We start from the raw sequence: 12,117 nt of genomic DNA, 5'->3' as shown, positions 1-12,117 counted from the left end.
TGATGGCTTTGCTATGGTCAAATTGAGCGGAATTACGTTTTGTTACCTGAAATGCACCATTGTTACTATCTTTCAAGCGGATTTACGTTCATAACATGCTATAGAAACATGCGTTGCCGGTGGAGAGACTTGGTCTATTACTGAGTTAGGATTGAGCATAGCTATGCTGATTTTGCATTCTAGGAACATGTGGGCATGCAAACACAAGTACGCATCTTTTATATCATGGCAGAGACGCGTGAGCTTTAGCGTAATTCCATGTATATGGCTGTAGCTTCATACATGTGGATGCCACACATCACAATTTCCAAACTCAGCACAAAAGCACTTGATTGTTAAGATGTGAACAAAATTGCTATGAAGGTCACAAAAACATGTTACAATCACCGCACACATACGCATATCAATGTTTGATATAATTGTGACCATTAAGACGAAAACAACCCAAGATTAGTGAAAGCTGAGATATTTTTGCTTAAGTCTAAAAATGAGGTACTAATGCAATAGTTTTAGTTTTTAAAAGCTATGTACAATAGTTCTCTGAAGAGATATGGTTCATGCTGAATTGCACATAAACAAGAAGTCATGATCCCGTAAATTCTTTTACTTTTGGATGTATATATGAACAATTATCAGTGACAATACATAATATATCATTTCCTTGACATGTTATGGAAAATTGGGAGTTTAGCCACTACTTTTCATTATTCTGTGTTAGGTTCATTACCGCCAAGCTTAACCTGCAGAATCATATCAAAATTGAGGATCAGATCCATAGAGACACCAAACTTGAATTAACTATTAAAAATCCTACATACACACACGCACGACTCTACCAAATGAGTTACTATCTTATCAGCTTCTCATATAGCGCTTTAATATCACAAGGCAGACGTTCTAAGCCTCAAAGGGCATAATGAAAGTTAAAAGAGGCCTTACACTAAAGTCACCACAATAATAATGCTAAAAGCGTTGTCTATTGACTTTGAAATTTTTCTTTGAGTTCGAGTCTTCTATAATAATGGCACCATGCGTAAGCACTTCTTTATCAAGAAAGGTTCTTTGAAGAGCATGATCAATTGCTCCGGCTCAAATTTTTTTTTCCTTACAATGAATCTATCGAATCATTGTTTGGTTCTTTCCTTATTTGGTCTTGCATTCTCATGTGTAGAGACAAACTTCTTCCTATTCATGCATTTGCAACTCTCCATTCTCTCTACTTTTTCTTCAATTAAATTTCAAGGACTTCGTGGCTATATATGCTTTATGTTCCAGTTCTATAGGGAGGTAACGAGCCATGCAAAAGACTAACTGATATAGAGACATACCAGCTGGTGTCTTAAAATTTGTCTTAGAGCCAGTTCTATAAGGAGATTCACCATCACTGTCTTCAAAGAGATATTCTTCTTTGTGAATCTAATCACAACCTTAGCTACGCTCTTCAACATGTGCCTCTTTGACATGCACCCTGTCCAATTATAGTATCAATGGGCTTTAACTACCACCTACTACAACACGCATCTACCAGGAGTTCCTTTGCTGCGTTAAAAACCCGAGACTTAAACTCTCAAACCCGTTCCCTGAGACTCAGGTGAAAATGGGTTCTCTACAATGGTGACCACACGTTTTAACTTCCTTTTCTCATCATATTTTGCATGTTAATTACAAAATTATTTTACTCTCGAAACAATTACATGACTTTAGACGATGATACGAAGGCTAGCTGGAAAAATTTACACCTAACAAAGATCCATTAATGGCGAGGATATTCTAAACATTTTACATTAACAGGGGATGAAAAAAGGGAAAGGACCTGTACCAAAATTTGTTAATTTTGTAGGGATATAAAAAGCATATGTAACCCACGGTAATATATATATATATACATATATATATACATATATATATATATATATGTAGTTCTGTTACAATGGTAGGTCTTTCTTTTCATTTGTAATCCAACCTTATGGATTTTGAAGGGTTTCAAAATCCTGAAATATTTTTTCGGCTAATGGCTTGAATTCCATATTGCCAAAAAAAGAATCTTGAAAAGTTTTTATAGATGAATATTTCCATTTTGAAGATATTGCGCAAAGATTATATCCCCTGGGGGCTTTGTCTAGAAGCATGGTAGCTAAAACTTATTCTATCCTCTCCCATATTTGTATCACTTTATACTCTTCGAGATGCTTATTTTCTGGTTTCAAACGGAATTCTCTATTCTAATAAACACTATCAAAGCTTTTCATATTCATATTTTCTTCAGCCAAAATGTAAATCATGATTCTTTTGCTGAATATAAACATTTTGTGGTTGTTTCAATTTCCAAACTTCCGACAAGAGCGGTATTGTAACATCTTGAGGAAAGGTTCGAGAATTTATAGGGAAGAAATCCATTGATCATATAGCAGAACGGCATAAGCTTTTATTTGTAATGAAACTAAAAAATACGGGCTCAGATGTCATCCTCTACTGTAATAAGTGAAAAAAATAACCTATCCTATTCCAATTTTATATTCTTGCTAGATTGAAAATCAAGAATGTCATCCGTGATCCACCCTTGCTATTGATATGTCTCTTCATTTTATTCCTCTTTGGTGGTATCTTTATTCTGGTAATGTCACAGTTCCCATCCTAAAATATTTTATAATTCCTTTCCACTTTCTGGTCCAACTTGTAGCCTCAAACACTCAGACACCCCAATTATGGTGTAAAGACAAGCTGAGAATTTACGTTCATACTTCATCCTGAAAGTTTCTCTAAGCAATGTTGAATCATCCACATCATATTTCTCTTCCTCCATTGGTCCCATCATCTCCTCTGCTATCTCAAATGGAGAAAAAGAGTAACTCAATGACCCGCCAGAATCCAAAAACTGCAAGTCCATGATCTCAACATCACAGACTTCAAACTCTCCTTTAGGCCTCATAATCTGATTGTTTTCATCACCAACACTGTTAACACAATGATACCCCAATCTGAAATCCTCCCTACTACCCTCTTGGTTACAATTTTCTTCTTTAGTTCCACAGCTGATGTCACAAGTAGTTATGGTAGAAGAATCAGAACGAGCACCATCACAACCTTCAGCAACAACCCCATTTCCTGCCATATCTAGAAGATTCTCAAAGTGCTGTTCTTTTATTTGGTGATGAAAATGAGGTTCTGGGTCTGCTTCTGTTTCTTGCTCAAAGTGGTTAATAGGAAAAGGAGTAGTAACCATGCAAGAAGAGGCAATGCTTCTAGCTTTGAGCCTAAGAAGGAGGAGTTTGGCAATCTTTGGAGGAAGAGCAGGAACAGAATGGGAAGATTGGCATAGAAAGAAGTTTGTGCGAGTGTTGGCACCTCTAAGCAAACGAGCTGCTTCATCATAAGCTCTAGCAGCATCTTCAGCAGTGTCATAAGTTCCTAACCATAGTCTAATGTTCTGAATGGTGTCTTTGATTTCAGCCACCCATCTTCCCGAAGGCCTTTGACGCACCCCAATGTAACGTTTTTTGGCTCTTCTTGCTCCAAGTAGAACAGCAGCTACTGATGCTGCCTCCTCTCTTAGTTGTTCCCATTCAATTTTATTCCCTTCACTTTTGTTTTGTCCTCCTTTACCTTCCCTTTTCTTTTTCTTGTTCACCATCTTCATATTCAAAAGCCTTGGTTTTGCTTTTGGTACCTAGTAGCATAGGGGATAACACGCATTTATAGTACAGTGAGCGGAAGCTCTTCAGTTGAGAGTGAGATCTTTGGAGGCTGCTAATGCTTGTAGCTTCCCTTGTGTTCTATGTCCAATTCGGCTTTCACTATTTTACTTTATTTTTTTTCTTAAACAAAGGCTTCAGAACCGTACATAGCTTTCCTTTTCATTCCAAGGGAGATAATTACTAGATTTGTGTTTCACAAGGAAACTAACTTTTGCATTAACTGACTCTTGCACTCGGTAACTAGAAACTATTGGAACACAAGCATGTAATCAGTAACCAGAGCTTAAAGATATAAACTAAAAATTAGAGATTTTAAATGAAAATGAATATTATTCCATTCGGTTGTATAGTAATTAAAGATTGTAGACTGTATCTTTTATCCACTAATAGCCTTGAGGAGGTGATTTTTCTCTTTGCATATAGAAAACCTTTTAATAATAAATGTAGAATTTTTTTAACAGAAACCTTATGTTGTGTAGGCTGGACTTAGAGAAAATTTATCTGAATTAGATGGAGGAAAAACAGATGAGAAGCAAAATATTAAATTAGGATTTCAAAATTTCCAAATGTCCTTTCCCCTTTTTAATCCAAATAGTTAGTAGATAAGGAAAAATGTATCATTTTCCTTCTCTCAGTTTATCTTTAAACATTACAGTATCTGTTCCGCTATAGAACAGATTTGGTACACCCATATTCTTCCTATAATATGCTGTCCATGAGTGGGGCGTTTGTTCTTGTAGCAGATTTTTGAGTTGGACTTTCTTTAGATAATAAAATGAGATTAATTTCCGGCATAAGAACCCTTTGTCAATGTCACAAGCCTTGTAGAGATCACCCTTTATCAGTCATAAAAGCATATACCATAGCATGATGCTTGTACGATGAGATCCAATGAAATCTGATACGAAGCACTATTTAACTCTGATAAAATTTGTTTGCAGACAGGCCCCACTTAACTAAAGCAGGTCTACCCATAAGTCAATAACGAACTTATTAATAATATTTTTATAATAAAAAATGATTACTTATAAATAATAGTAATCTATCGAGTGATTAGATTTTTTAATTAAGAAAATGCGTCTTATTTTGTTTTTTTTGTTTTTCTAAAATAAAAATTAACAATTCAAATTGCAGTCAAATAAATTCATGTGAATTATGTAGTTTTAGAAATCTTAGTTTATGAATTTATTTTAAGTATTAACTATTACTTTAAACTATATTTCTAAAACTAACACTTAAGAATATTTTTTTTTATCATTATTTTAGAAAAAAAACAACCTCTTTGATTTGGATTAGGGTCAATTTTTTTTTCAATTTTATTTGTTTTATATTTATTATTGAACATGTTGATTAACCAACGGGGAGTTGCTCCAACTTAATAAAAATTATTAAAAAATTTAATGAAGTAATTATTTAATAAATTTTTATAATATGAAACATTAAATTAATTTTTTAATAAATACTTACAAGAAAAAAATAAAAAAAATAAAAAATCTCCTTTTCTGTAAGTAAGAATTAATTTAAGTTTTTCTATTTTTTTTAGAATTTCCCTTTTTTATTTCTTTAAAATATGAGATTTATAAGTTGATTTTAATTTATGAAAGAAAATTTATTTGTTTTATCTTCTCATTTTCTTCTCTTATAAGTACTTATACAAAAGTGTATCCAAACTTATAAATTTATAATAAAATTGATTTAAACAAACTAAGAAAATTTATTTTAATAAGCTACACCTAAGCAAATGTTAAATAAAAACTGATTATATTAATTAATAAGTACTTTTTTCATCTTAAATATTTTTCAAAAAATAAATAAAATTATAATTTTTTTCCTAAAATTTTCTATTCCTTATAAACAAATTAATATTTAGAGTTCGTTTTAAGCCTTCATGAACGTTAATAAGTGGACCAGTTTGCACACTTTAGTTTCTCATTTATCATACACTTTATTGTTTTATTATTTTGTATGAATAATTTCATGGATCATCTCAAGTTATTGGTTTTTTTTTTTTTTTTATTATTATCATAAGATGACACTATCATGATATTGAGTAATATTTGAGGATTTTAATAATTTTAAAACAAAAAAACTATATCTATCTTTATTTTTTTATCTGATTTAATTTTCTTTTGTCTCTACAAATTTAAATTTAACTTTTGGTTTCAATTCATTATTTCACAAAGAATAACATATTTTAGTTTCCGTTGTCATCATAAATTCCTCAAATAGACAAATACTGATCCAATTGATAATAAGTTGAAAATTTATTTGTCATGTCCATAGTTATAGAAAAATCTAACAAGTTAGTTTAATAGGAAACTAATAAAGTCTTTGCTTAAGATAATTCAAGAAATTGATGGGACAAAAATCAGATAAAAATTAGCGACAGAAAATTGATTTTGTCAAAAGTTTAAAAAAAAAAACTTTAATTGTTCTATTTCATTTAATTTTTTATATTATTTTATATAAAAAATTAAAATATAACATTTCAGTAAAGTTAAAAGTTAAAGTAAGAATTTAGTGAAGTTAGAAACTAAAATAACTAACATTTATAACTTCAAAAATTAGAATGGGAGTTTACTCTAGAAAAAATTAATCCAATGTATTTGAAATGGAAGCCATGCCCATGAGGAATAATATATCTCCACCTTCGCAAGTTTAAATATAGCCATTGTTACGTCTAATAATTGGTTTGATAACTGTACTCCCATCAGCATTATTTTATACTATTAATGTATTTTAATTGATTTTTTACCATAATATTCGTTTATAAATATTTGCATAAACTTTGGGTGCATTAATCGATTTATTAAATAATAAAAAATTATTATAATTAATTGAGAACAAAGATTAAATCAAATTCTTTATATATTTTTTATTAAGCTTTTCAATTAAATGATACATAAATCTTAATTTATTTAAATTTAATAATACATATTTAATAAGAATTCTTTATCATTGAAAAGAATATCTATATGTCATTATTTAAATGAAAAAATTGGCTGAAAGGATATAAAAGAGAGAGAAAATAGGAACAAAGTATATCACATGATTTGAATCCACATATTCTCACTTTATGTCTCATAAATCATTGAACGATGTAAATATCAGTTAAATTAAGCTATCACAGCTCATTCAGGATAGTTCTTGCAGATGTTAGATTTTAGTTATATATATATATAATTTGATCAAACTGGTGTGCTCTTGTAGTTCGCCGAAATGTTTTTCGTACTAAGCATTTCTCTTCGAAAAATCACTAATCACAGTGTAATTTCAACAAACGGGATCACAATAAATGAAGTTAAGATTTAACTATAATTGTATGGGACAAAACTTCTTTATATTTTAATTTTCTTATAACTCTTCCCAATTCTCAACAAGTATATATAATATAATCACACTCCCGTTAGCACTTCAAGAGATACTTGAACACCTCTACGGTTCAAGTTGCATCCATAGAACAATTTGAAGAAGACTCAACTCCTCTCATGTACAGAGTACTTGCTCTCCAGCTTGAAAACATATGCAAAAAATAAAGCAATTTCGATTTTTGAATCAAAATATTATACCATAGAAACTAAACATTCATCCATTTTTGGGTTACTTGGAAGATACTTTCAGATGAAAGCCCTGGCCCACCATATCCTCGAAATGTAAGGCACCAATTTATTTTATCCAATAATAAGAGTGTAAAATAAAAAAAATCAAAATTTAAAATTCAAGCAAAGATATTTTTTCATCTAAGATATTTATCAAGTAAGATTGAGACATGCAGAAACTCTTCACGAGACCAGTTAGTTCTAAGCGAGAACTGGGAGCATGGAGTACACAGAGGACATTCACGAGTGGCAACAAATTCCCGAAATCTCTGAATGGAACACAGTGGTGATCAACGAAAACTACCTTGAGGTTGAGCTTCAAGAGGGTGGCCAATATTCTTCCACGAACGACTCAAGTCCCACCCATCACGAAGACTCGTTACAAATCGTTCCAACAATGTTGATAGACTCCGAAGATGGAACTTCCTCGACCTTAACGGCGTCGTCTAGTTCGGTGAGTGAAGAGGACGAAGTGCCCGCGCCTCCGCCGTCAGATTGGCGGGTGCGGGTGGCGAATGAAGGGAAGAAGCTGTTGAAGCTGAGATTGGAGGCTGTGAGAGCTAAAGTGGTTAGGGTGGCTTCCAAGGTTAGTAATTGGGGAATGTATGCCGGGGTGTTTTGGTCATTTAAGTATGTCACCGGAGCTGCGGTGGTGGCGGCGGTGTTTGTGTCGTTAGTTTACGTGGGAATTCGACAGCGTCGTCGGAAGAGCGTGGATCATTGGGTTTATCTTCTTAGAGAGAAAGATGAGGTGAGTATAACATCTTTCTATTTACTGACGTAAAATTAGCATAGTGGAAGTGCATCACTATCTCCATTTCTACCATTCTCCAAAGTTGCTTTTAAGAGAGAAATTATTTTTCTGTGAAAAATTAATATCTTTCATATTAATTTACTATTCTCATTTGTCACAGTTATTAAATATTTTCTTTTGAGCAATTTTCTGTATACATAATTAATTTTATATGATGGTTTTCAGTGTCTTCTTTATCATGGGGATATTATAATTTTTTAATGATTAAATGTTAATTAATCTATGTTTAGATGTTAAAAATTAATACATAAATTTTTTAATTATATTTTCATTAAATAACTTATTACTAAATATTTATTCAATGAATTTAATTAAAATACATTGATAGTACTCAATTATAAATTATCATATTAATAGAAGGGTGTTGTTAACTAATTGTTTACTTATAAAATATTTTTATTTTTCATTTCTTAACTAAAAATTATTCCCTTTTATAATAATTTATTTGAAAGTAATATTTATAGTGTATTATAATTATTTAATAGTGCAAAGAATAATATAGTGTACTAAAATTGAACTCTTGATTGATTGTAGATAATTTTTTTTAAAAAATAAGTTATTATTTTTTTCACAGTCTATAATAGACACTGCAGAAAAATTATGTATTGACAAAAAAATTGTTAAGTATTAGAATAACTTTCAATAATAAAATTTTTGTTTAACAAAAAATAAATTATTAATAATGACTTTAAAGGTCTATATTAATAAATAATGCAACAGCTAACATTTATGAATTACTAATGTACTTAAAATATTATATACTAATGGTATTATTTGATATTGTTTGCATAAACTCAAAATATTAATACTAACAATTTAGTTTTTCTTAAGAATATTTATACTAAGCAACTTTTTATACTGAAAATAATTATAACAAAATAATTTTTTTTTATCGTCCTTATTATACACATACGTATTTATTCTAAATACAAACTCATTTTAAAGGAATCTTTCTCTTCTCTGGTTTAAGGTGTGTCCATCTTCATTGATACACTAATTTCTTGACTTTTATCCTGATGTTCTTCATATCAAATGTAGTTTTTTTTTGCAGCTAGTAACTAATTAAATGAAGGTCTGGTATTTGTAGCTGTACATATTTAATTGCATGATGATCATTTTTCTTTTGAAAATCGAAGTAGTAACATGGAAAGCATTACCCTGATGCAGAAAATTGGGCAACTCTTACTTCGAATTGCACAATTAAATGAAGTGCTGTCATCACGTCGCAAGGTTCCGGTGCATCGAATCAACGACTAATTACATTGCTATTGCAGAATCGATGAGGGTGATGCAAATTTTCCATTATTGACTTTGACTATGTATTGCAAAGCATATACGAGCTTGAAACTGAACACTTGCATATATATATATATATATATATATAACCATTTACTATATAGTTATAGTTGTATTCTTATTGATCATATCTGGTTTAATAAAATGTAACATAAGCATGTATTTAACCATTTGTTAGAAAACCACTCCAACGGGCAATGCGAGTTATTATAAGACAGGCAAGTGATAATAATATGACCCTAAATAAATGTAATTACTTTCAGTTGTTGATTTTCTTTTCTGAAATCCTGTGTCACTCTCATTATTGATTATGCCATTTAAAGTCATTTCAGCTAACAAAATAGTTTCTCCCTTACTAACAAGTGATAGTCATTTCCACGACCTCAGAATAATAGAATATAAAACTTCTCTCTCATCCAAAATACTATTGGAAAATACAATTCTATTTTTATGTAACCACAAAAATCACATTGTACTTACCCAAATAATTAATAAATATATTCCTTCTCTTTTACTACAACTAATATCAACTTAAGAAAGCAAGTAAGTCAAAAAATTTGAAGGCAAAACTAGTGAGAATTCAAGTCAACACGCAGTAAAGTGCCAGATTTGAGATGAAATTGAGCACATTAAAAACAAATGAGTTGGAAGTTTCTCTAAACTATGACAGAAGCAACAAGTTATATCATCAATTTGAACACCATGATCAATCCGCAAACCTTTACAAGGAAATGCATTCAATAACAATTGTCAAGAAAATACCAGACACTTAAGAGAGACATTCTCTCTCCATAGTCTCTGCAAGGCGTCAGCCGTATATTGATCTATACTATTAGGACCACCAAGAAGTTCAAATAGTAATAAATATGCAGATTGCACTGAATAACAACACGAAGAATTTACTCTCAATACCCATTTATCTTCTTGTAGTACCTTAATAGAAACTTTATCCACAAGCTCCAACAAAATATTAAAGCTTGAGATCTCATGTTGAAAGAGTCTTCTTTGGCAACTAACATTTCAAACCCACCTAGTGTCATCATGAAAACTATTCTCCAATACACAAGATTCAACATTCCTCGTCACCACAAATAATCACAAAAATGCTTCACATAATCACACCCCACCTACCCACTTATCACTCCAAAAAAGAGTGTGCAAACCTGCACCCACATTCCTATCCAACTTCTCATCTAGCCATAAATTTCTTTGATGAATAACCTCCAATAAATCACGTTACCACAAAGAACATCTATTTTGGACTGATGGACGCTGAATAGAAGAAGCTAATTTATCATATGTAGCTTCCAACACCCACACCTACAATGAACTAGAATAATTAACATCTCACCACAACCATTTACCAAGAAGCGTCCAGTTAAACCACTGCACATTTCTAATATCCAAGCCACCATTCTTTCGCGTCTACAAACCGTTTCCCATTTTACGTAGAGGATTTTAGATCTATCCTTAACACCTTTCCATAAAAAATTTCGCTGGATAGTGACAATCTCCTTTATCACCGACTTCAGCGCCTTAGAAAAGAATAACGAGTGCAATGACATAGAATTAAGAACGACATTAATCAAAGTCACCCTACCTCCAATCAATAAATACCTATGCTTCCATGACGCCAACCTTTTCTTAGGAGCCTTGAACACACCCTTCCATGCACTAGGCTTCCTCAGGTTAACATCTAACTGTAACTCGAAATACTTTAATAGGAAATTACCAAGATTACAATGTAGAAACTCCGCAGCCAAGTTTTCAAAGTCATCACTAGTGTTAATTCCCAATACATAACTTTTATGAAAGTTAATTTTCATACTTGACATTAACTCAAAGCTACGCAATACTGCTTTTAAAGTCCACAAGTTTTAAACCGAAGCCTCTCCCAGAATTAATGTATCATCCGTAAACTGTAGCAAAGTAATATCCGATCCCCTTATCCCAATCTTCACACCAGAGAACAACCCACAACCCACTGCCTTCCGCATAAGAATTTCTAACCCTTTCTCTACCACAAGAAAAAGAAAAAGGGCAAGAGGATCCCCCTGTTTTAGGTTCCGCCCAATATGAATCTCCAATGTAGGACAATCATTAATTAAAGCTGATAAGCTACCTCCACACACACAAGTTTCCTTCCAATTGACCTATTTTTCTAAAAATCCAAAGCTACGTAATATAAACAAAAGATATCCCTACTCCACTGAATCATAAGTCTTCTAATAATCAAGTTTTAACACAAAACACCTCTTGTTATGCCTCTGCACATAATCAACTGCCTCATTAGCCACAAGTACACTATCTAACATATTTCTTCTCGGGATAAAGGCTGATTGTTGTTTTGAAATTATTGAATCCAGAACCTCTTTCAACCTATTTGCCAAAAGCTTGGAAACAGTCTTATAAAGGCAGCCTAACAATGAGATAAGTCAAAAATCAAATATCTGTTGTGGGCAAGACACTTTTGGCACAAGTGCTACAAAGTAGGATAACAAGGACCTAGGTAATTTACCATTTCTAAAAAATTCAATAAGCATACCCATCACTTTTTCCTTGATCACTTCTCAAAACCTCTTAAAAAACACAAAATTAAAACTATCAAGCCTCAAACTTTTATCCCTCTCATACTCCAAAATCATCCTCCTCACTTCCTCCTTAAAAAAACGTATATATATATATATATATATATATATATATATATATATAT

The 12,117-nt window shown here is 31.6% G+C and overlaps 2 protein-coding genes across 2 annotated transcripts; one reads left to right on the top strand and one right to left on the bottom strand.

Moving 5' to 3' along the window:
- Positions 1-704: 704 nt before the first annotated feature.
- Positions 705-3,631, bottom strand: LOC113859788 (ethylene-responsive transcription factor ERN2-like). Its single transcript, XM_027492476.1, has 3 exons — positions 2,662-3,631; positions 1,329-1,468; positions 705-740 (listed from the first exon to the last, which is right to left on the bottom strand). The coding sequence occupies exons 1-3, from the start codon at positions 3,629-3,631 to the stop codon at positions 705-707; spliced, it is 1,146 nt and encodes a 381-aa protein (XP_027348277.1).
- Positions 3,632-7,490: 3,859 nt separating this feature from the next.
- On the top strand, positions 7,491-9,458 carry LOC113859261. Its single transcript, XM_027492072.1, has 2 exons — positions 7,491-8,045; positions 9,276-9,458. Exons 1-2 carry the CDS (start codon positions 7,515-7,517, stop codon positions 9,363-9,365), a joined length of 621 nt encoding a protein of 206 aa, XP_027347873.1. The 5' UTR covers positions 7,491-7,514; the 3' UTR covers positions 9,366-9,458.
- Positions 9,459-12,117: the final 2,659 nt, after the last annotated feature.

This window comes from Abrus precatorius, unplaced genomic scaffold (assembly GCF_003935025.1).
Source record: "Abrus precatorius isolate BTA unplaced genomic scaffold, Abrus_2018 Scaffold2, whole genome shotgun sequence".
Lineage (NCBI taxonomy): Eukaryota > Viridiplantae > Streptophyta > Magnoliopsida > Fabales > Fabaceae > Abrus > Abrus precatorius.
Note: the sequence above shows the minus strand (reverse complement) of the source record. Positions and strands in the feature narration are given on the sequence as shown.

Coding starts and splice junctions, on each gene's coding strand:
- LOC113859788 (XM_027492476.1), bottom strand. CDS start 3,631: ATGGTGAACAAGAAAAAGAAAAGGGAAGGTAAAGGAGGACAAAACAAA. Junction 1,469..2,661: donor GCTACAAGTTGGACCAGAAA/GTGGAAAGGAAT, acceptor ATAATTGGACAG/GGTGCATGTCAAAGAGGCAC. Junction 741..1,328: donor AAATTTTAAGACACCAGCTG/GTATGTCTCTAT, acceptor ATGATTCTGCAG/GTTAAGCTTGGCGGTAATGA.
- LOC113859261 (XM_027492072.1), top strand. CDS start 7,515: ATGGAGTACACAGAGGACATTCACGAGTGGCAACAAATTCCCGAAATC. Junction 8,046..9,275: donor TTCTTAGAGAGAAAGATGAG/GTGAGTATAACA, acceptor ACCCTGATGCAG/AAAATTGGGCAACTCTTACT.